Source organism: Falco naumanni, chromosome 19 (assembly GCF_017639655.2).
Source record: "Falco naumanni isolate bFalNau1 chromosome 19, bFalNau1.pat, whole genome shotgun sequence".
NCBI classification, from domain to species: domain Eukaryota; kingdom Metazoa; phylum Chordata; class Aves; order Falconiformes; family Falconidae; genus Falco; species Falco naumanni.
The window spans coordinates 5,475,650-5,498,104 of record NC_054072.1 but is presented as its reverse complement, the minus strand read 5'-3'; the positions used below and the strand labels follow the sequence as shown (position 1 = coordinate 5,498,104).

The 22,455-nt window shown below is 57.0% G+C and overlaps 2 protein-coding genes across 2 annotated transcripts; one reads left to right on the top strand and one right to left on the bottom strand.

The window, feature by feature from the left end:
• The first annotated feature begins 992 nt into the window (after positions 1–992).
• On the top strand, positions 993–2,657 carry NODAL (nodal growth differentiation factor). Its single transcript, XM_040618162.1, has 3 exons — positions 993–1,221; positions 1,617–2,407; positions 2,505–2,657. The coding sequence occupies exons 1-3, from the start codon at positions 993–995 to the stop codon at positions 2,655–2,657; spliced, it is 1,173 nt and encodes a 390-aa protein (XP_040474096.1).
• A 6,739-nt stretch (positions 2,658–9,396) lies between these two features.
• On the bottom strand, positions 9,397–16,986 carry EIF4EBP1 (eukaryotic translation initiation factor 4E binding protein 1). Its single transcript, XM_040618095.1, has 3 exons — positions 16,773–16,986; positions 11,185–11,355; positions 9,397–9,808 (listed from the first exon to the last, which is right to left on the bottom strand). The coding sequence occupies exons 1-3, from the start codon at positions 16,918–16,920 to the stop codon at positions 9,777–9,779; spliced, it is 351 nt and encodes a 116-aa protein (XP_040474029.1). The 5' UTR covers positions 16,921–16,986; the 3' UTR covers positions 9,397–9,776.
• Between the last annotated feature and the right edge of the window lie 5,469 nt (positions 16,987–22,455).

Here is a 22,455-nt window from a genome sequence, read left to right as displayed (position 1 = left end):
GCGGCACCCGTGGGTTCCCCCCTGACACCGGCCCCACGCCGGGGGTCCCGCCTGAGGACTGAGCACGTCTCCCCCCAGAAAGGAGCGGCGCAGCCTCGCCAGCCACTGCTCTGCAAGAGCCCCTCGCTGGGAGGGCCGGCGGAGCAGGTGTCCCCCCCGCTCGGCTGCTCACACCGCCGGGCTGGGGGTGACGTGCAGCCACGTGCCCCCATGGCTGCTCTTGCTGCTCGGTGGTGTTAAAGGCCCACGGTGGAAGGTTCCCCCATCGCATCCCCCCACCCAGCCCAGCCACACCGACCTCCCGAAGCTGGTCCCTGGGCCCACCCAAGGACGGTGCTGGCCACCATCCCCTCACACCCAGCTGAACCAGCCTCATTCTGTCCTGCACCCTATGCCCCCAGCAGCGAGGTGCAGTGGGTGCTCAGCATCCTCTCCCCTGGTCCTGCTCTGGACAGCACTGGGAAAAGGGGAAGCCAAGGGGGAGCGGAGCCCCTGCCCAGGCGGGGCTGTGGGGTTGACAGGGGCAATGGCCACGGGTGCCCATGGTCCTGGTCCCTTCTGCAAGGAGCAGGACAGCAGCAGGACAGGATTGGGAGGGGGGCAGGCAGTGCTGGGGTGTCCCAGGTGCCAGGCAACGCAGGGTGCTAGGGACCCCCACCCCGACAGAGAGGAGCTGGAGAGAGCTGGGGAGGGGGACGAGCGCAGGAGGGAGGGATGGAGAGAGGGACGGGGAAGAGGAGAAATGATGGGGGGAGATGGAGAGCGGGATGGAGGGACGAGGCAGGGAGGGATGGGCGGGAGGGACGGCGGGTGCACATGCGGGTGGAGGGGCGGGAGGCTGGAGATAGGGACGGAGGGACGGGAAGAGGGACGGGGTGAAGATGGGAGGGCGGGAGGGGGCCGGGGCCGCGGGGAGGGGGCTGCCGGGGCCGCCCGGGGCGGCGCTCGGGGCCGCGGTACAAATAGGGCTGCTGCGGGCGGCCCCGGCAGCCATGCGGGACCCGCTGCGCTCCGCGCCCGCGCTGGCGCTCTGCGCCCTCGCCCTGCTCCGCCTGGGCTGCGCGCCGACCCGCGCGCCGACCCGCGCGCCGACCCGCGCGCCGACCCGCGCACCGACCCGCGCACCGCCGCGCTGCCCCCCGGTGATGCTGCAGCTGCTCCGCGCCCCTCCCGCCCCGCTCCGCGCCGCCGCCGCCGCTGCCCTCAGCCTCTCCCCGCACGGTGAGTGGGGCCGCGGCCCCGAGCATCCCTGTCCGGGACTCCCACAGTCCCCGAGCATCCCTGTCCTGGGACCCGCACCGACCCCAAGCATCCCTGTCTGGGGACTCTCACGGTCCCCGAGCATCCCTGTCCTGGGATCTGCACCGACCCCGGGACCCGCACAGTCCCCGAGCATCCCTGTCTGGGGACTCCCACGGTCCCCAAGCATCCCTGTCCCCAGGACTGGCACTGTCCAGTGCTCTCGCTGGCTCTGGGTGGATCGGACTGCTTTCCCCTGACTCTCTGGCTCCTGTGGCAGACACCGTGCCCCAGCAGCAGGCGAGGTCACTGTCCCCCCAGCACTGGCACTCCCTGGCAAAGCCAGCAGTCCACTCACCGTGCCCCTTGGGTTTCAGGCTCCCTGCAGAACGGCTCCCGCTGGGCGCTCTCCTTCGACATGTCCTCCCTCTCCAGCAGCCAGGAGGTGAGTCTGGCCCAGCTCCGCGTCCACCTGCCCGGCCTCTTCCCAGCCCACAACGTCTCCCTGGACATCTATCACAGCCGGCGGCAGAGGTGCTGGGGCGGCGGGACCTGTGCCCACCAGCTCTTCCTGGGCACTGTGGCTGGCAGCCCCTCTTCCACCCAGGCCTCCTGGAAAGTCTTTGAGGTCACCAGCTTGCTCCGATCCTGGCTCCACCAAGCTGTGGCTGCTGGCCACCACGGTCCCACAGGAAGGGAGCAGTGGGAGGTGAGGGGGTCAGCCACCCCGGCCACTACTGTGATGCACTTGCCCACCTCGAGTGACACTGGCCACGGGGAGCCAGCCCTGCCCCAGGACATGGCGGACAGAGTCCTGCTGCTCGTCTTCTCCAAGGACAAGTCTCCAGGAGACCACAGCCTCATCAGGACAGTGGAGACCTCCAAGTATGTCATGCGTGACAGCGGCACCCAGGATGTGGGGACCCGCCGGCACCGCAGGAACAGGAAGGAGAAGCAAAGGATCAAAGTGAGCGATGCTGCCGCTGCCGTCCCAGGGGAAGAAGGGAGGTCCTTGTGCAGGAGGGTGGACATGATGGTGGATTTTGAGCAGACTGGCTGGGGCAGCTGGATTGTCTATCCCAAAAGGTACAACGCCTACCGGTGCGAAGGGCAGTGCCCATCGCCCGTGGACGAGACCTTCAAGCCCACCAACCATGCTTACATACAGGTAAGAGGGGTGTGCTGCCTCTGCTCCCCCCGCACAGCCCAACCCTGCCGGCCCGTGGCAGAGGGTGATGCTTTGCCCTTCCCGTGTCTTCCCACAGAGTCTGCTGCAGCTCTACAAACCCAACCAGGTGCCCTGCCCTGCCTGCTCCCCAGTCAGGATGAGTCCCCTCTCCATGCTCTACTATGAGAAGGGTGAAATCGTCGTCCGTCACCATGAGGACATGATCATCGAGGAGTGTGGATGCAACTGAGGCCAGCTTGTTGCCTACTGGGAAGGGGCACATCTCTGCCCCAAGGACTGGCCACCCAACCCATGACCAATGCACAGACTGGGGTGTCCCTGAAGCCCACATGCCCGTGGGCTGGCGAAGCTCTGGCTGGGCCAGAGGAGGAGTGGGGTGCCCGGGTGTTGGCAGTTCTGCAGCACTGCATGGCCACGGTGCACGGACGGATCTAGGCTTGGTGTGGGAAAGGCCACCAGGCACAGGCACCTCTCTGCAGTGCCGGTGGTAGCACCGTGGTGGTGGGTGCCCAACGGCTGCGTTTATCCAGGAGCTGTGGCACTGGCGGCCAGTGTGTGCTGGGGCAGCCAAGGGCTGGTGCTGCTCTGTAGAAGCAGGAGCCGGGGCGCAGGGCTGGAGCCAAGGCAGCATTGCTCCCTGCCACGACACTGCCCGCAGTGATGCTCCTTTTGCTCACAACAGCAATTGCTGGCAGCTACAGGCTCCCGGCAGGACACTGCAGCTCCAGTGTCCAGCCATGCTGAGTATCTGTTGGGATTTTCAATCTCACCTGGGGTTCAGGCATTTCTTTTAAGACTCCTATTATATTTCTATTAAAACTCTATCAGATTTCTATTACAACCAAGCCAAGTTAATGTGTTAGCCCAATGTCCAGAGCTGCCAGCTGGCAGCACCACGTGGGCAGCAGCAGGCAGGGGTTCCTCACAGCCCACTCCCACCCAGAGCTGTGGGACTGAGCACAGGCGTGGGAGGGCTGGACCCAGGAGGAAGGGGCTGGCAGCAGGCAGGGAGGCAGCAACCCTCATCACGTATGTGCCAGTAGGACCACACAAGGAGCAATGCGAAAGGTGGACCTGGGGTTCCTGCATCCCCCTCCAAAGCATCATCCATTCAGCAGGAGCCAGAGCGGGTTTGCACAGGTAAACCAGGTGCTCCTGGCAATGAGGCAGCCCCACGGTTGGTCTCAGTGGGCTTAAGCCCCCCCCCAGCCCTCCCATGTGCCCTGAACATCTCAGCTCATGCACTGCTTTCCTCTGTAAAACCATGGTTTTGCCCAAACCCTTCCTACCACTCACTGGATGGGGCAGTAGTGAAAGGGTCGTGGTTGCATAATTCATCAATAAATTATATATATTAAAAATGACTGGTAGATTCTGCCGATTTCCACAGCCCATTTTTGCTGCCGAATGGTCTGTCAAGGCACGAAACCCCTGTCTCCCTGTGCACCTGCTGCACCCACAGGTTCTCCCTGCTCCGGGATCGCCCCTGGCTGCAGCCTGCTCTGTTACCACACCTCGTGGCCGGTTTTGCAGGGGAAAAAAAAAAAAAAAAAAAAAGCCATATGGCTTGCTGGCAAAAGCGACAACGCTGGGTGTTAACACCCAGAGTGGGTGGGCTGCCACTGTAACTCGCTAAAGCAAGGGGGTCCCCTCGGGTGGTGTGAAAGATGCTCAACAGCTCCACGAACATAGAAGCTGACAAGAGATCAAGAAGCTGTTCCCACGCGATGGTGGGTGGCTCGAGGGCAGGCGGGGAAACACTTGCAGGCGTCGAAGCGGTGGGCTAAGGGGATTTTCCTTATTTACCCCTCGGAGACAAGGGGGAGGGCTATGTTCTCTAACAGCAAGGAATTCTAAGCCATGGGCAGCGGCCAGTGTAGGCGGCTCTCTTTTGGGTCCCCCACTCAAAGGGGTGACGGGGCTGGGAGCCGCAGCAGGCGTGCTCCAGCCACAGGTGATGCCCGGGGTCTCGGGTGCCCCCAGGGATGACCATGCCTCGCCGCCTGCCAGCCCTGGGGGAGATGCTCCCCGTGGGGCAGCTGGTGTCAGTCCCTGCGCTTGGCCGAGCTCACCCCATTGCAGCCCTGGCCGTGGGTCTGGGCTCCCCCAGCTGCACGGGGTGGATGGGGACACCCGTGGGGACCCGCCTCTGGCCCCCGCTACAGCCAGAGGGGACAGCGGGACCACAGGCACTGGGGCTGGCGGCGGGTGGCCCGGGCGGGACGGGGGCTGCCCTCAGCCCTCCCCTCCTGGGACCAGCAGCCCCGACTCCACATCCCAGCCCAGCCTGATTATCCCCAATCCACATCCCAGCCGGCGGATAAACAAAGCGTGTCTGGTCCCGTCCTGCCCCAGCAGACCCTCCCCTGGGCCGCTTACATATTCCGACAGCGTTTCACACTGGGACCATCCCGTCATTAGAGGGTCATTTGCAGGAGCTGTCAAGGGTGGGCAGGGAGGCGCGGGGCTAACCCCCGGCAGGAGGGAGCGCGCCCAGAAACCCAGAGCTGGGCTCTTGATGAAATAAAAATCAGTTTTGTTGCCTTTTCCTCCCCAGGTTTGCTACTCCCCTCCCAAAAACTGTTGTCACACCCGCAGCGAAACAAGGCGGTTTTACTCTCCCACCCCAGGACCCCCCCTGCCCGCCCCAGCCCCCCGCCTCCATCAGCCTCGCTGGAAGCTGTATCTTTGCGATCTCTGCCCCTCCATCACCCCTGTTTGAAATCCAGCAACGGGTTGAAAAGTTGTGGTGGGGTTGGGGCAGGCAGGCAGCCGTTCCCTGGGAAGAACAGGGTGGAAAAATAAAAGCTGAGATTCCAGGGCTGCAAGGAAAACATCAAAGCGTGGATGGTGACAATAAAGCTGCACCACCGCTCTTCGGTGAGGCATCTGCTCACAACCTGGCTTTGCCAGGCTGGGGCTGGGACGGGGAGCTAACCTCTGGGCAGGGCGAGCTGGCCCTTCTCCTGCCCCAATACACATCAGCTGTGTGATGGAGGGAGCCCCAGACACGCAGGACAATAAAGCGGGGGAACACGGGGGTCCTGCCTGGCACGGCATCACCAGTCCAGCAACCCTTTGGCAAGCCAGGGCCTGAAGATGCTGCGGCAGGGGCATGGCACGGGCAGTGGGAACAGGGCATGGGGGCTTTCACCCTGGTCCCACTGCGCAGGCAGGGCAGGGTTCTGCTGGCACGGTGGCCAGACCCTGCTCTCACACTCAGGGATGCTCCTGTGAGCCTGGCCCAGGCAGCAGGCGCCAGGTTTGGCACCAGCTTTTGCTGCAGAGCTAAAACCGCTCGCTGCCCTCCCGGCCGTGCCAGGGAGCTGGCAGGGTCTCTGCCTTTGGAAGGGCTGGCTTGGCTTTAGCGTCCTTACACACTGGCATAGGAAGGACCGGAGCCTTCCCAACGCAGGGAAGGTTTTCCAGCAGGGCAAGTGCCCAGGGTTTTACAGGAGTGCTGCCCACTGATGCTGCGAGACTGGGATGCAAGCAGCGACCGCTCGGGGACCACTGGAGTACGGAGCAGCTGCAGCCTGGCTGGGATCGGGACCTGCGGCCCCGTCTGCCTCCCGGCATCCCTCACCCTGCACAGGGCCAGACCCTCATGGTCCACAAACTCCCTCTGAACCAAAGAGCAGCATCTGCTGCTGGTGACAGCAGCAAGTTGCAGCCACCACTGCCTGTGTGCAAGCCGCTGCCCGTGCCTCGGGAGGAAGGGCACATGGTCAGGGAGGGAAGGCAGGTATGGCTGGTTTACTTTGGACCCACGAGGAAAGAGTGAGAACAAACAGACCGAAGGGCTTATCAAAGGTGCAGGGTAATATTTGCACAAATGGTGGATTAAGGCACTAGCTGGGTCAAGCAAGTATTTTCTGTCCCATGACCAGGACGCTGAGCAGGACACAGGCATGCTGCGAGGCTCTGCTTGAGACAAAAAGGGGCAGGGACGGAAAATGCAATGACAAAGCCAACACTTGTCCCTTGGACCTCCCCGGAGCATCCCAGCTGTGTGGGGCAGCCACCCACAGCTGCCTCCCCTCCTGCTGTGTGTGCAAGGGCAGCTGTGCAGCAGCCTGAGCTTGCCTGGGGCTCGGCCCGTGAGGGAAACTGCTCCTCAGCCTGTTTGTGCAAGTGCTGGGTGAGGAACAAACCCCAGTCAAGCAGGGAGCGGCCCTGGAAACGCTAAGCTGCTCCTTACATGGCTTAGGCAAGCCTGGAGCGCTAGAAACACGAATGCGTGCAAGAGGCAGATCCAAAAATGCCCAGCTGAAGGATGCAGCAGTGGCTGGGGGTGTAAGGAGGGACACGAACTGCAAAGGACCGGAGCAGGGGATGCTCAGGCCACGCAGTCCCACGCCATGGGTGGAGAAGTTTAAGGCACAGGCTTGGGACGAGTTACACCACAGCAGATGCACACAAGTGCCACATTGCTGCATCACATTCACAGCTTTGGTAGCCACTTGCTCTGCCCCCAGCAAATGCACTGATGTGCCCTGGGGCCCCTCCTGGACCCCCTCTTGCACCTGGCTGGGTGCTTTGCAGGGTGCTCTCCCTCTCCGAATTATCAGCTAGGAATTGCTTTCGGAGGCACCTGGTGCTTTGATGCTCCCCCGAGATCTACATAAGCATGCAGATACCAATGCAAAGCTGTCATGGGCATGGATGAAATACTTCACACTTACAGCACTTGTTACCCTCTAGTACTGGGGTGGAAGAGGATTTAAAAGCATTACTTGCAATAGCTGACACTCCAAAAAACCCAGCCAGCTGCCTTTGTACCGACATGATTACAACTCTACAATTCTAGGACATAAAACCCCATCATGTAGCTCCCATTCACATCTGGGCCACTGCGTGTCAGAAACCCAGCAAAAAAAGCACCAAGGCTGAAAATCAGCTTGTTTCTCCCCAAAAAGCTCCCTGGCTGTGCAGCCCTTAGCTGGGGATGGCACCACGGTGGGGGCACCGGGATGGCTCTGCCACCCTGGTCAGCTGGGGTCACCGGCACCATGTCCCCCATCGAATCCTCACCCCGGGCAGCGCAGCAGGACGCTGGCTGGTGAAGGGAGCAGGCGCAGGGCGAGTGCCGGGTCTCACAGCTGCTTCGCCAACGGCAGCCCTTGGCCCTGCGCGCCGCCCTGCGTTAGTGCCACGGCTGGGTACGTCCCAGTCACGCAGGTAGCAGGCCAGGACGAGCACACGGCAGGGACCAGGAGGCTGCACAGATGCCTCTACCACTGCCAATACTTTAACGCTACATAAAGTGGCTGTTACGAGTTGTGGAAGAGTGTTGCAGGAGAGTAAGAGGGGTAAAACCCCATCCTGCTTATAAAAGTCCTTTTCCCGTGAAACCTATTTGCCAAGGGTTACATCAATACGACTCTTGGTTGTAAAGCCACGCTCCAGCAATAATTACAAACATTCTGGTTAAGACAGAGCACGAAAACAAGCCTCAGCACTGAGTGCATAGACCGAATTATCGCAAACACGCCGCAAGTTTGTCACAGCTTTTTCAGTCTTCCCTAAAGTAATGGCTTTGGACAAATTAACATCAACATGGGAAGTTTCCTTAAAACTAGATTTACTGCCTCCCCCAGAAATGGAAGCTGAGGTTGCTGTGACACACGGTGACCAGAGCAGGAGGGCTCCGAGGGTTGAACCCCATGGAGCTGAACCCCAGCATGATGCTGCCAGCAACGCAACAACCTAGTAGTGCCATTTCTATCTGAAAATATTAATTTAGCGAGGAGGACGAGTCAGTCTCTGGCTGCAGGTCACAGCGCATATTCCAGCAGCGATAGATAGCAGCTCCTCTCTAAAGTCACATTATAACAAAACCCAGCAGCTGGTATGGAGCTACAAGACTGATAAGTGACACCTGAGGGCAATACATTTGAATCTGTTCCCATTAAGGTTTCAGAGAAACACTTAATCTTATCTTAAAGAAATGCAAATTTATCTGCAGCAATTGCTTTGTCTCCGTTTCTTCTGTTACTCATTATTAAAGGCTTGCATATCATAATGTCACAATTGAGCTTAATTAGCAGATATTTAAATGCTATCTGCCAAGACCGATTTGAACAGACACTTGCCTTTTAGGAAGTCTGTATTAATATGCACTCTGCTTCTCTGAGATGCCTCAGCCACCAGCACCACAAGACGCCACCATCAGCACCATCCCTAAAGCAGTAACGTTACAGACTGCTCCATAACACGCTTATTAAACTGCACCGAGTCTAGAAACTCTGGGGGCCCAAGCTGATCACTCCCACACTAAAATTACTTTCTCAGATGAAAATTCCCCTCAAACCCAACAGGCTTATTTCTAACCTCACAGTTAAACCCTCTCTTTTCCAAAGGTCTTAATCCCTGCCCACCAAGTTATAAAAAAAAAAAAAAAAAGGAGAAAAGTGTAAAACAGCATGAAAGTTTCAGCACAGACCAAAAACCCAGCAGAAAATGTAGTTAAGCACTCACTTGCATGCTGGAAGAGCTCCACTGTTCTGGGAAGCGGGAACTGCAGCACAGAAGCCAGAAGCTGTTTTTTTCCCTGGCAGGGCAGAAGGCAGCTTGGGCGTCAGGGCCACCCCACAGTGCTCAGCTGCAGGTGACTCCCATAGAACTAATTTCAGTTGCTTCCACCTGTAGCCTGACTGAGTCCTGCCCCTCATCAGGGATGGTAAAAAAATGGGTCCAAACACCTGCACCATGACCCCATGACCTCGCGAAAGAACCATCTGGAAAACCATGAATGACAGCCTTCACTAACTTATTTCTGGAAGCAGGCTCAGAGCACACTGAAGCTTCCTGTGGTGACCATATGCTGCACTCAAGACACACACAGACGTTTGGCCAGGAGGGCTTAGGGCACGTCAGCCTCTGCCTTTCAGGGGAACTCGCCCGATCGGGTTTTCTGCAACAGGCTTGCAGTTTCTCACTGGAATGAATAAAGGACAGAAGCTGTATTTATTGCATTAATCTCCATACCAGGAGACTCAAAATGATTTTTATTTCTCCCTTATATTGCATTTCTGTAACTTTTACAGTATTAAAATGATTAACAAAAGCATAAAACTGGAAACAAAAACAATCATTGAGAGTGTCTCCTCCGGCACTCCAAGGCCCATCATCAGCAGGGGCTGCACTTGTGTATTCGCACCCGCACAGAGAGGCTGAGACTCAGTCCTTGTAACAGGACGCACTCTGTTCTCGGAAGGGAATAAACTGCCTTTCCCAGGAAGCAGGAAGGCACTCAAGGCATGGGCTATTTTTAAGCCTGGCTGGTGGGAATCCTCAAGACAAGGTCCTGGTGCTTCACTGGATAAGCACTCTCAGGGCACGTGCTTTATATGTCCATGTCAAACTGTTCTTCTTCACCTGTTGAGAGGGACAAAACCCACAAGTGAGTCCTCAAAGCTTCACATTATATACCAAATATTTTACTGAAGAAACAACTGTCAGATGTACTTTAGAAATATGGCAGTTTGGACTTAAAATCTGGATTGAGGCATGGAGCTTGATACGAAAACCATCTTGTACAAGCAAAACATAAGCTCTGTGTGTAGAGGGGATCCTACAGACAGGCAAACAAGAGCAGGGGCAGAGCATGCCCTTTATTTATTTCTACCCCTGGATTTCCTTGTAAAAAGGAACATAAAGAATAATGTTTATGACATCAGTGGTACAAACTTCTGTTACCAAAAACACAAAAGCACATTTCACAACTTATTATCTCTACAGCTGTTACCACAGCTCACGCAATTTGACAGGATGCCAGCGTGAGCAGCGATGATCTATTCCTGAGGGCAGACCTTCCTTGGAAGAGTCACAGTCAAGCTGGCATCCAGCATGCAGCCTGCATTTCAGTTTGCCAGAGAATCCAGTGAGCCACTGAAGGTCACAACAGTGTTTAAAAAAACACATTAAGCAATACTGACTCCGGAAAGATTTTGCTTAGAGTGAACACGGACACCAGATAATGAGCATTCAGTATTTTTAGAGAGAACATAAGTAACTTGAAGCGACCTGAAGCTACCAAGTAATCTCACGTAATTAAGAAACCCCACCGTTCAAGAGCAATACTTGCTCATGTTGCTACAACTGTGCCAATGCCCTGCTCTCCTGTGGACTAACCTCTACCTGGCTATCACACACACCTACAGGCTTCTGCTGAACCCACTACAGACAGCAACGGATACTGGATATTTGATATACAAAGCAGGTATTATTATACCCTAGCTACGGAAGTTGAGCTTACTTGTACACCAGAATCTGCCTTGCTGTCAAAAAAAACAACCAAACCAAAACAAAGAAGGCAAAAGGAAGTTACAACTCAGGCTGATACTAAAATCCCCAAACAAACTCTACTCTGAGTTGTAATCTGATCTTTTTAAAAAATGCAAAGCAGCTACAAAATGGTCCAGGACAGAGAGGCAGCAACAGCTGCACCCGTTCTCTCACTACCAGACTATTAATCCAGTAGCAGCTCCCCATATGCTAAATTAATGAGAATTAAGTGATCTAACTAAGATTTAACTAATTGAAAAAAGTCTCACATTACTGGGGACCACAGCAGGACCAAATAGCATGAGAACCTCATGACCGAGTAACATCAAGCACATGTTGATTTTACAAGAAGTTATTAGAGTATTAACCAAAGATTATAGGGATCTCCCAGCTCCATTCCATGTGTAAACGTTGGTATTTCTAGGAAAAAGCAGTGTGCTTCACTAGGTTTTTTTGCCTACACTCACCTGCGCTTACTTTCTCATCACAGTTTTGGACATGGTTGTTCTCAATCTTCAACTCCTCCACATTTGGGCTTGTAACACCTGGAATGTCCGGAAGGTCAGAAGGTGGTGTTTTGGCAACCGGAGAATTGCGGCACTCCATCAAAAACTTACGATCATAAATAATCCTGGTACCTGTGGGGAGACAAGAGCACTGTCAGTTTTTAAGCATTTTGATGCATGAGTACAGCTGGGTCATCTTCACAGCCAGATGTGTAAAGCAACAGCAGGAGTTGTATGTGCACTGATACCTATTACATAGCACTTACTCTGGCATTTCATGCTACCTTGCAGGAAAGGCAGATACCATTAACACTAGATTTGTAAAAAACAAACAAACAAACAAACAAAAAAAAAACAGCAAGCACGAAGCACCAGCACCAGGTACCCAAGTAACAGCTAATGCTAGCAGCCTGTTACAGAGAGAACTAAAGACTCCAACACCCAGCCTGATGCCGCGTGCAATAGATCCAGCCCCTTCTACCTAATTCAACATCACAACACCCCCCAAAGGAAACAGAGTACATTGAATTTAATTTCTGATCGTAAACAAGCTATTCTAAGTTGTCAGGGGCTAAGGACTGTAGGTAGACACAAGTGTACACCACACCAGGTAGTAGGATGTGGCAGAGCCCAGCAGAAATTCCAGCACAGGCATTTGCTTTCGTGTACAGGGTGCTGACTGTCCAGCACAGTTACATACCCCTTCCAAAAGGCTAGAATACAAGAACTGTTAATGCCCGCCTGTTTTAATGGTTAACCAGACCTGCTCTCCCTGCCCTACGTGCAACAAACCAGCTCCAGCGCATTACAGCAAACCTCAGTGAGAGCAGAGCTCTGCTCTGGGCATGGATTTCTAGGAATACCACTGGACTGAACAGCCTGTTCCTTATAAAGGAATTGCGCTGGAAAAAGCTCAAAAACCACACACAGAAGAGGGATTCCTCCAAACAGACCCCAGCCTTAACCCATAAAGTACTGGAAAACAATGTTTTCTTTCCTCAAAAGGAGGCGTGCAAATCCCCTCTCTGGGCCAGGCCCTTACTGCTCTGCTCCGGGTTCCAGCAAGAGGGAAAGGCAACTCCCCTTGCGCGCTCCCTGAAAAGCATTAACTGAAAGTACACAGGTGTAGGCAAACAAGCTCCCATTAACATCTGTCCTGGAACGTTAAGCTCACTTTATTTTGAAGCATGGCTATAAAATAATGTAACCAGGTATCATGTTTCAAGAAACTTCTCCTACCGAGTTCCCAAAACACTGAAAACCTTTTCCTTAAAAGATGTTAAATTTGAGTTGCTTCAGTGGATCCAAGAGTAGATCTAACTGACACAGAACGGTGCTCTAGCAGTTGGCTGGATTTGAGAAGGCGGGTGGCTAGTCCATGAGTTAAGCGTTAAATTCCTGGGAGGTTCACAGAGGAGGACGGAGCTTCCGAGAACTGCAGCTTGTGTACCAAGTATCAGGAGCACAGTTCAGACAGACAAGAGCTTCCATGCCTGGTTCACGTTCCTCTGACAGTCACATGCCCAGAATTTACGAAAGCAAACACCCTGCAACCAGCCGGAGCAGGACACCCAGCCTCAGCTGTCAACAGGCACGGCCCGAGGCCATAAATGGGCTCCTTCAGCACCCAAAGCCGAGCTAACAGCAGCTCTGCTCCTGCTGCAAGGGAGGTTAGTATGTATTTAGTAGGAAAGACTACACCTGATGGGGACCACTCTGCCCCTGAAAGCCCTTGTTACACTGTGGCTTCAGCAGCCGAACGCCTCACTGCACAGCTTGGAAAGTCTGGATGAGAATGTGGTTCCCTTTGAGTATTTTCATCAGGATGAAACACCAGATTTGAAGCAGTGGCCAGTACATCATCTCACTCCCTTTCTGCCAAATACACACATTTTGCTCTGGTCCTGATGGAACACAGGTGCTGTGAACTGTGCTGCTCCACAGGCCATCCCATGTCCCCACTGAAAGGGCCAACACCTCTGTGGCTGAGCCCGCAGCACTGGAGGCAGCTCCGTCTGCAACGGACACTGCGAGCACCAGCAGCTCAGCACCCACTCTGCACTGCTCACAGCAAGCACTGCGGCTTGCTGTGCATCTTGGCTCGTGATGGACCGAGCTGGCAGGACTCCCCAGATACTACTGCACATGGGCTTTACTTGAAGACAATGTGTGCACGTGCCCTTGGCAATCAGACAAGGAGCCAGGACAGGCACAGCGGGAATCCTGAGAACAGACTACACTTAAAAGTCATATATCATCTCTTACATGCTCCTCCATGATCCTTCATACTGTTGTTTTTTACCTCTGCTGACTGCTGTAAGAAAACCAGCTGCTGCCCGTGATGGCAGAGGACAGGAAAGGTCTTCCCTTCCAGAGAGGATCACAGAGACCTGGGAAGGTAGCTGAAAAAGGAAAAATCAAATCCTTTCCCCTAACTGCTGGCACCAAACCAAGGCCCAGAAACCACAGCAAAATGCTGCTCGCTCACATCTTGTCCCACAGTGGGCTGTAGCCGCTCCCTGGGTACTGGGAGAAGAGGGAGGATGCTTCACAGCATCACAGCACATGACTGCCTGCCCTCTTCAGAACAGCCCCTTTTATCCAAACTGCAGTTTAGGCTGTTACTTCAACATCTCTGGAGACTCAAAAGCAACCTGCAGAGGAAGAAAAGTTTGTGGTTTTGACCACAAGCAGCAAAGTCAGATCAGAGTAAAGGTGGTAATGAAAACACTGGTCTAAAAAATGTCTGACAACTGGAAAAGCAAGCGTTCCCCTAATCTTTCCAGGTCAATAAACTTGGCTGTTGGATGCACACAAGTCAGCACACTGTAGCTGTGGAGTACGGCCTTTTCAAAAGCCTTCAGTCACCCCACACTGCTGCTGTGGGTTTCTCACTCTGACATCAAGACCTTTTTCCACCACTCGTATCCCCAGCGCTGCCTACAGCCAAAGGGGGATGACTTCAGAGATTACAATCCTCAATTCTTCTCCAAAATTAGTCAGAGGTTTTGCACAAGAAAACCAATTTGCTTTTTTTCTTCCAATTCTTCAGATTTAACCTACTGCTTTGCAGGAAATCTCAGACTTTTTCCAGTGAGCTACACATGTTGAGCGTTTTCAACAAAAGGACCTAAAACAAGCGGTTCTGAAACCCAAGATTATTTTTACAGCAGTCAGGGCTTATATGCAAAGGAGCAATGCGAAGTATTCTGCCTGAATCAGTGGATACATGGGTCAGCAGAAAACAGATGAAGAGAGCACAGTGAGGAAGCAGAAGGGCTCTAAGTCCAAGTTGGCCTGGCCCCAGCACTCTTTAAAGTGCACTTCTGTACATCAATCTGGAGAGTTTGGTGTGAAACGTATTAACAATGTTTTCATGACACCTCTTCCTGACTGTACAGGCCAAGGAATTCTTTGCAACAGTGACCATCAATGCAGACCAACAACCCAAAGCTAAAATCCCCCCACCAAGTCCTTCAGAAGTTTTAAATCATTCTTCCTTTTAGCACCCAAAATCGACACTGGAAGGCGAACAGGCAGCACAACCTGTCCTCAAACAGGCTGGAGACAAACTAAAGTATCACGAAGTCATAAGAGCACTGTGGATTTTGCCAGGTGCGCACACCCTAACAATAAACATGATTTGTGTTTCTCCTCCACACTGTAGACATTCATTAACTCCCCGGAGACAGAGATGATAATCCTGGAAGGCTCATTATGCTGCACAGCACTGTTAATTGTTCCTCTCTACTCTGTTACTCAGAGCACATGAATATAGCTGAGAAAGTCATTCTCCTATTTTCCATGGCATAATTACTGCAAGTGCTATTTAAGTACTTCAGTTATTTGCTGCTTTCAGAGAAGAGAGAACATATGGCAAAAACAACACAAGAACTTCAGATGCCCAACCAAGCTTTTCTGCACAGACACAAAAAAATCAAGCGAGTCAGCAAAGCTGACTTCCCCCTTCTCTCTGAATTTTAACTCCTGAAATACTGTGTTGTAGAGATTGTAGGCCTGAGGGACAAACAAAACATTATCCTCTGCCTCCCATCTAGTTCATTCTTTTGGCTGAAATTCAAGCATGGTTTCATCATTCCTGCTGCTCACATTTATCTCTTATGTAGCAGCATGGGGGGAGGAAATTCTTAAAGGTATGGAAAAAATTAGCTCAGACCACTGATCAGCAGGAGCCCAGGCAGCTGCCATAGCTGGAAATACACACAACTGATTTGGTCCCCAGTGTCATCATCTGGAACAGCAGTCACTTGTCTCGAAAGCCAAACTACCCAAAACAAACAGACACTCAAGCAAGTGATGTGGACCTTTCTTTCAGAGGGACAAGCCCTTTCAGGATCTTTGCACATTTATGTCCCTGCTGCTGTATGTGGGGACAGAAGGCACAGGCATGGCTAAGACAGATGCTAAGCCTACAGGTTTTGTAATTGCAACCCCCCTTAGTTGCCTCAGCTCAGAGCAGGCAGTGAGCAGAGCCAACTCCCACAATCAGTTTATCCTTATTCGAAGACCCAGTCCCTAAGAGATATTGTTCCTGGCAGCTGCACAGGCGCAGCTACGAGGGCTGCACAACGGGACTCGCAGCAAAGAGAGAGGGAACCAGCCCACTGCCTTTGTGCGGTAGCAAAGCACTGCACTTTCAGAAGTTAGAGCACCCTGGGACAAGGAAAAAAAAAAAAAAAAAAAAAAGAGGTCCCAGGGTTTACGTATTGCCAGATGAAACAACAAATATTAGAGATTAGAATTAATAAGTAACCCAAATCAGGAGATGGATTTGCTCCCTGTGAGGCTACCCAGAAGCACAAACAGCAGCCTTGCTTTCAGCACAGGCAGCCAGGCAGATGCTGTTGCGCTGCCCCAGCTCCAGCACACTCTGGGGAAGGTGGAAGCCCCCCCCAGGATCCCTCGTTTTCCCTTGTAGCACAGCAGTGGCCAAGCTCCCAGGGAAAAGCCTGGCCTTGCTACACCAGACCACGGCCCGGCAAGGGGGGACCCCCCACTGCCAACACACGGGGCTCCCCTGCAAGACAAGAGCCCAGGCGCCAAGTCACCCCTGAAGCGAGAACCCCCATGCTGCTGCTGCCCAAACGGGGGCCCCTCCCCACACACCACCCGCAAACAGCAACCCCCCTGCTACCCGTACACCCCCCAGCCAAAGCAAGGCCCCCCAGACAAACCCTAAGAAAAGCGAGAGCCCACCCAAGCCCTCATACAGCCCCTGGGCAAAGAAAGGGTTCCCCGCTACCGATCCCCAGACAAAAGGGACAGGCCCCCCACCGCCTTCCCTGGACGTTCCTCTGGTCAAAGCGAGAGCCCTCCCCCCCGGAACAGGTGCCCCCCAGCTCCCCACACGCCGCCCGCCGACACAAGGGCCTCCTTGTAACCCCGCGCTGGGGTAAGAGCCCCCCCCAGGGGGTCACCCCATTCCCACCGCAAAACCGGGGCCACTACCCGCACCCGGAGGGGGGGGGGCTCCCCCTCGAGCAACCCCCGCCCCGCAGGGAGAGGCCTGGTACCGGCCCGCCGCTCACCCCCCGGCGTGGTCCCGAAGACGGTGCCCCCCGGCGTGGTGCTGTAGTCGCCAGGCGGCAGCGGGGCACCGTCAGGCAGGGCGAGGCATTTGCCAGGGCCCGGGATGTCGCGACTTGGCGTCTGCCCCTGGCAGCAGCGGCCCGACATGGCGCCGGGACCGGGGCGCTGCTGCTGCCGCCCTGCCCGCCCTGCCCGCCGCTTCCGCCTGCGGCCACGCCTCTTCCGCCGCGGGGTGCGACGGGAGACGCGGAGGGGCGGGGCCTGATCGGGGGCGGGGCCTGATCGGGGGGCGGGGCCTGGTGGAGGGCGGGGCCTGGTGGAGGGCGGGGCCTGGTCGGGGGCGGGGCCTGGGCGGGGGCGGGGCCGGGGCGGGGGCGGGGGCGGGGCGGGGCGGGGCGCGCTCAGGCGCACGATGGGCCCTGTGCCCGCCGGCCCCCCCCCCCCCCCCCGCGGGGTGCTCCCCCCCATTTAGTGACCCCCGCCTGCCCCACACGGGGCTTCCCGCTGTGGGAGGTCCCGGGTGGTCCCCGTGCGAACCCTGCGGGGACAGATGTCTGCCTGCCTGGGTGGCTGACCCCCATCCCAAATGGCTCTGCCACCTCCGGCGGGGCTGGCAGCAAACGCCGGGGGAGGAGGGGGGGCACGCAGCGCGTGTCGGCCCCCCCACACGCCGTGCCCCCGGGGATGCCGGAGACCACCGGGCAGGGCTGCTCCGCTTGGGCTTTTTCCTTAAAATTGGTGTTTTTCTTAAATTTTGATGAAATGAAAGATTTAAAAAGCAGCTGAGGTGCGGGGAGGGGGGGGGCAGCGGCGGGCGGCGCTCGCTGCGCGGGACCCCCAGGCCGGGCAGAGCTGGGGTGCCCCGGGGGGAGCCCAGCACGAAGCCCCCTGGGATGGGCAGACCCCGCACCCTGCAGCGGGACCATCCTCCACACCCGTGACAGGGTGGTCCTGCTGCTCAGCCCTGCCTGCCAGGCGGGAGGCAGAGGGGTCCCTCCCTGAGCCCGGCCGAGGGGTGGCATGGCCATGAAGGGGGCGACCCCCAGCAGTGCCCCCGCCACCCTGCCTGGTGCTCAGCACACCGGCCGCCGCCGCCACCCCCACGCCGGTGTGAGCCATGGGTGCCTCTGCCACTTGTGCTCCCAGATTCCAGGCGGCGGAACCTGCTGGAAAAAGCCCCTCGGCTCTTCCTCGCCCCCTGGCAGTGCCCGCAGGACCCCCGATCCGCAGGACCCCTGCTCCGGTGCTGACGCGCCAACAGCAGGGGTGCGGGGAGCCAGCGTGGGTGCCGGCGGCACGGGGGAACCATGGCGGTGGCCGAGCAATGGCCATCCTGGGGAAGGGCCTTGGGGCTGCTGCCCCGGTGCAGGCGGTGGTGGGACACAGCCAGCCCCCCCTGCCCACAGCTGCCATCGCCCTGGCCCCAGCACGCAGAGCTGGGTGGCACGCTGTGCCGGGTCCTGCCGCCGCCACCATCGTCCTCCCCTGGCCCGCTTCCACCACGCTTGGCTCCAGCACCCCTGGCTCCTGCAGCTCCCCAGCCACTGCCCGCATCCTGCCCAGCCCCAGGGTGCTGGGGGTCCCCAGGGGGCTCTGAGCCCTTTCCCCAGGGCAGCGTTTGTGTGGCCAGGGCAGTGGTCTCCTGCCAGGCTTGGCTATGGAGAGGGGTGCTTCAAGGGCTCTGTGCCCCGAGGACCCCCAGGACCCTGGGCAGGCTGCCGTCCCCCCCAGGGACCCCCGAGACCCCGAGCAGGCTGCGGTGCCCCCTCAAAGACCCCTGGGACCTCAGGCAGGCTGTGGTGCCCCCCAGGGACCCCTGAGACCCCGAGCAGGCTGCAGTGCCCCCCAAGGACCCTGGGCAGGCGGCGGTGCCCCCCAGGGACCCTGGGCAGGCTGTGGTGCCAGGCAGGCAGCCCTCGCCCCATGTCAGCTGCTGAATCGATTACGGGGCGGTGGGGCAGGAAGATAACACATCCGGCTGTGCCGAATGACATCAGCGCTGACCCCCAACCCAGCGAGGCGTCCCGCCGCCGAATAACAAGGTCCACCGCCGTTTCCTCCTCCTCCTCCCAGAGAATGGACCATTACGGGGTCAAGGAGCCGGGGGGTCAGGGTTTAAGGGCACATCCTGGCTGGGGTGGAGCAGGGGGCCATGAGCCCCCACTGCATTGGGGCATCTGCCCTTGGCACCTGAGGGACCCCTGGGTCAGGGTATGGGCGAGGACTGGCTGCAGCACTCGGTGCTGGGGGGGAACCCTTCAGTGTTCAAAATGCCATGAAATGCCCTTTCTGGAGATGTCCCTTCAGGGCATGGGACCCTTTCTGTCCACGGCTTCTCTGTGCCGTGAGACCTGCAGGTGCATCCCCATCGGGGGGGCTCCCGGGAAGCACTTGGGGTGCCCGGGAGACCCCGAAAGGCTCCAGCAGAGCTGGTCAGTGCGAGGCAGCCAGTCCCCGTCCCGGATCGAGGATATGGATGCTCAGCTCTCGCTGCCTTTGCTTGGCTCTGCAGAGCTCCAGCCCATCGTGGGGAACACGCTGCTCTCCCGGGCTGGCAGCGACATCCTTCCTGGACTCTGCTGATACAATCTCTCCCGCTGCAGAGGCCTCCCCAGAACCCAGCTGGCACCGAGTGAGTTGGTCCGGGATGCACAGCCCAGAGCCCTAACAATAGCCTTTCCTCCTCGTCTGTCGCTGTCTCCCATTTCCCACACAGGCTGGAGATTAAAAAATAGCAAGAAGAAAGGGGAAACCACCTGGACCCCTGGCCAGGGAACAACCAGCCCTGGGCAATAAATCAGTGGTGCCTCGGGGAGGGCAGGACCCCTGTGCCCCCTGTCGCTGGGATGTCTGGCATTTCTCTGCAATTCTGTGCATGGGGACGGCACCGACAATCACCAAGAAAAGAGGCCAAGGGGGACACAGTGACCCCAGCCCTGCCACAGTGCCACCGCCCCAGCACCTGCCAGAGCTCAGCGCTCCTGGCAGCAGGCAGGGGACCAGGGATGCTTCTGGCCAGGGGGCTGTGAGATGCCCCTGGACACCAGCTCCTGCTGCTGTGGCACTGCCTGCTCTGTGCCAGCGGGCAGGGAAGACGCATCACGCCCTGGTGTCTGCACGCCCACGCCACCAGCACCCGTGGGTTTCTTACAGCATCTCTAGGACATTTCATCTGCAATTTCCCTGGGCAGCTGATAGGGCTGAAACCCCTTCATCATCCTCATGTGATACAAGGTTATTGCCTTCTACATCGGGAGCAGAATTGCTTCACGTAAGTGTCCAACTCCTCGCCCGCTCACCAGCAATTGCACCGTCTTTGCTACTGACCTGGTTTAAATCCCTTTTAGTTGCGCAGGGGTGGCTCTTTGTAAAACACTTGCCCCTCTAGCAGGCTCCCAAGGAGGGAAATCTGTCCTGTAAGTCGTGAAATAACTGGTTTGCATTGCACACACGTTGGCTGGGGGCTGTGGCAGCCCATTCCCCACTGCCCTGCAGCCACTGGCATGAGAGCAGCGAGGGGCAGCCCCTGCCCGTCCCCGGGCTATCGCCAGTGGCACTTCCAGCAATACTAACCGGGCTGCTGATTACAGGAGGGTTTGCTGCAGACAGGAAGAAAATAAACCAAGAGGAGGATAAACTTCTGCATGGCGAGCAGCAGGGACTGATGACTTTCATCTCGCCCCATCCGTCATCTCCCCATCTGCGTGGCTCCCATGTGGGAAGGCTCACCTCCAGCCCAATGCCTCACCGCATCGATCCCATGGGTGGAAAATGCAGCTCGAGCCCCATGCAGGACAGGGTGATGGTGGGTCCCTGGGTGCTGCTGCCCACCAAAGTGACCCCCCGGTGAGGATGTCCCTGTGCCGCAACATTTCCACACCATCTGTGTTTACATTCCCCTCCGATTGCCTGCGGAGATAATGACAAACCCACATCCACTTTGCCCGCCCAAAGGCTGTTTGTGCAGATAAAATTTGCCCCCGTAAACAAGCCCATCCTGCCTGTGGGAAGTGCACCCCCGCCCTGCCCGCAGCCCTTGGGCAGGAAAACCCTCGCCAGGGCTCGAGGAGACCATGGCCACCAGCGTCCCTGTCCCCTAGGCGCGGGTCAGGGCTGGTGCTTGCTGGGGGTACTCAGCACCCCAAAACACACTCCTGGGACATGCCATTTGGTTTAAGCTCTTGCAAGGGAAATTTGGCAGAGGCAAGAGCATCCCTGTGGGCTGTCATGGTGTTGGCACATGCCTGTCACCGGTGTCTTGCACACGCCATGGCTCTGCTCACACCTGCAGCGAGCCCTGCCCCGGTCCGAGGGGCTGCAGGGCTCTCCTGTGCTTCGGGTGTGGGGTCTCAGCTGCTTGCGGGGGGAATACCTAGCAGAAACAACTCCAGGGGGGAAAAGTGGAGCAGGGAGAGCAAATGGCACCAAGTCAGACCCCCGGGAGCCGGGATGCATCTCTGGATGGGGAGGGAAGCCTTTGCCCGTCAGCCAGAGGCTCACACCTGTGCCCTTTGCACGGCACACGGCATTGCTTTGCCACGTGCCATCCGGCTCCAGCCTGCTCCGTAGGTGGGGCTGGGAGCTGGCCTGGAGATGGAAGGTATTCCCCAGCAAGCCGCCCACCCTTCGGTATGGATCCTGGGCTCTTCCCTGGGCAGGAGCAGCAGTGCAGTTGGGCAGGCTGTGGAGAGGACGCAGCTTTCTGCGCAGCCACCCTGGCCATGGGGTCCCAGCACCCAGAGTCCCCTTGCCGCCCTTGCTGATGCTTCAGATCGCTTGTGGAGGCCAAGAGGCCCATGTGCCAGTTAGAAAAAAAAAATACTCATTGGTCCTTTTCTGACCTCAGAGGGGCTCCATCTCTCTGCCAGCCCGGCAGCTCCTGCTGGAAGGTTCCCCACTCTTACAATACCCTGCCCTGCCCGGGGCAAGCACCCTCTGCCCTTCGCAACCATGAAATGCCTGGGCAGGGAAAGGTTTTCCTTCCCTGCGGGCACTGAGAGCAAATTTCGCTTGGCAGCCCACTGCCCCAGGCCGTCTGGGTGATTGAGCACCAGGATGCTCTGGCAGGCTTTGGAAACTGGCTTAGGTTCTGCCTTCTCCTCCGGGCTCCCACTGCATCCCTGGTGCTTTCACTGCAGCCACAGGACCTTCTTATTCACATCTTTGCCTCTCCCCATCTACAGCACGCCGGAGTCACCTAACAAGCGGCTCGTAGTGCTATTGCACAAGTGTAAGAGCTGAACTCTGAGTGTGATGTGAACCGTGTGCCGATGGAAACACCCGCCTGCACAGCATGCCAGGAGAAAGAGCTGGGCTGAAGGTGCTGCGGGTGCTGGAGCTGGGCTCTGGAAGATGGCTCCAGGCAGTGATGAGGGTGCCCAGAACTGTGAAATCTTGCTCAGCTCCCAGGCTGGGGGAGAGAGTTTCACCTGCCAGGGCAGAGGGTCCCAGAGCCCCTTACAGCCCCAGGGGTCTCCATCCCGGTGGGCTGGGCAAGGGGACAGGGTGCTGGGGCAGGCACTTCTCCCAGCTCCTGGACATGAGCTCTGGGATGCAGTCTGCCAGGAGAAACCTTTTCCCCATTTGCTTCCCTTAAGAAGGAAGTTTCTGACAAACACCGGGGAGGCAGGAGGAATGCATGGGTTAAAAATAGCTGCCAAGGCATGGGAGCCACCACCACTG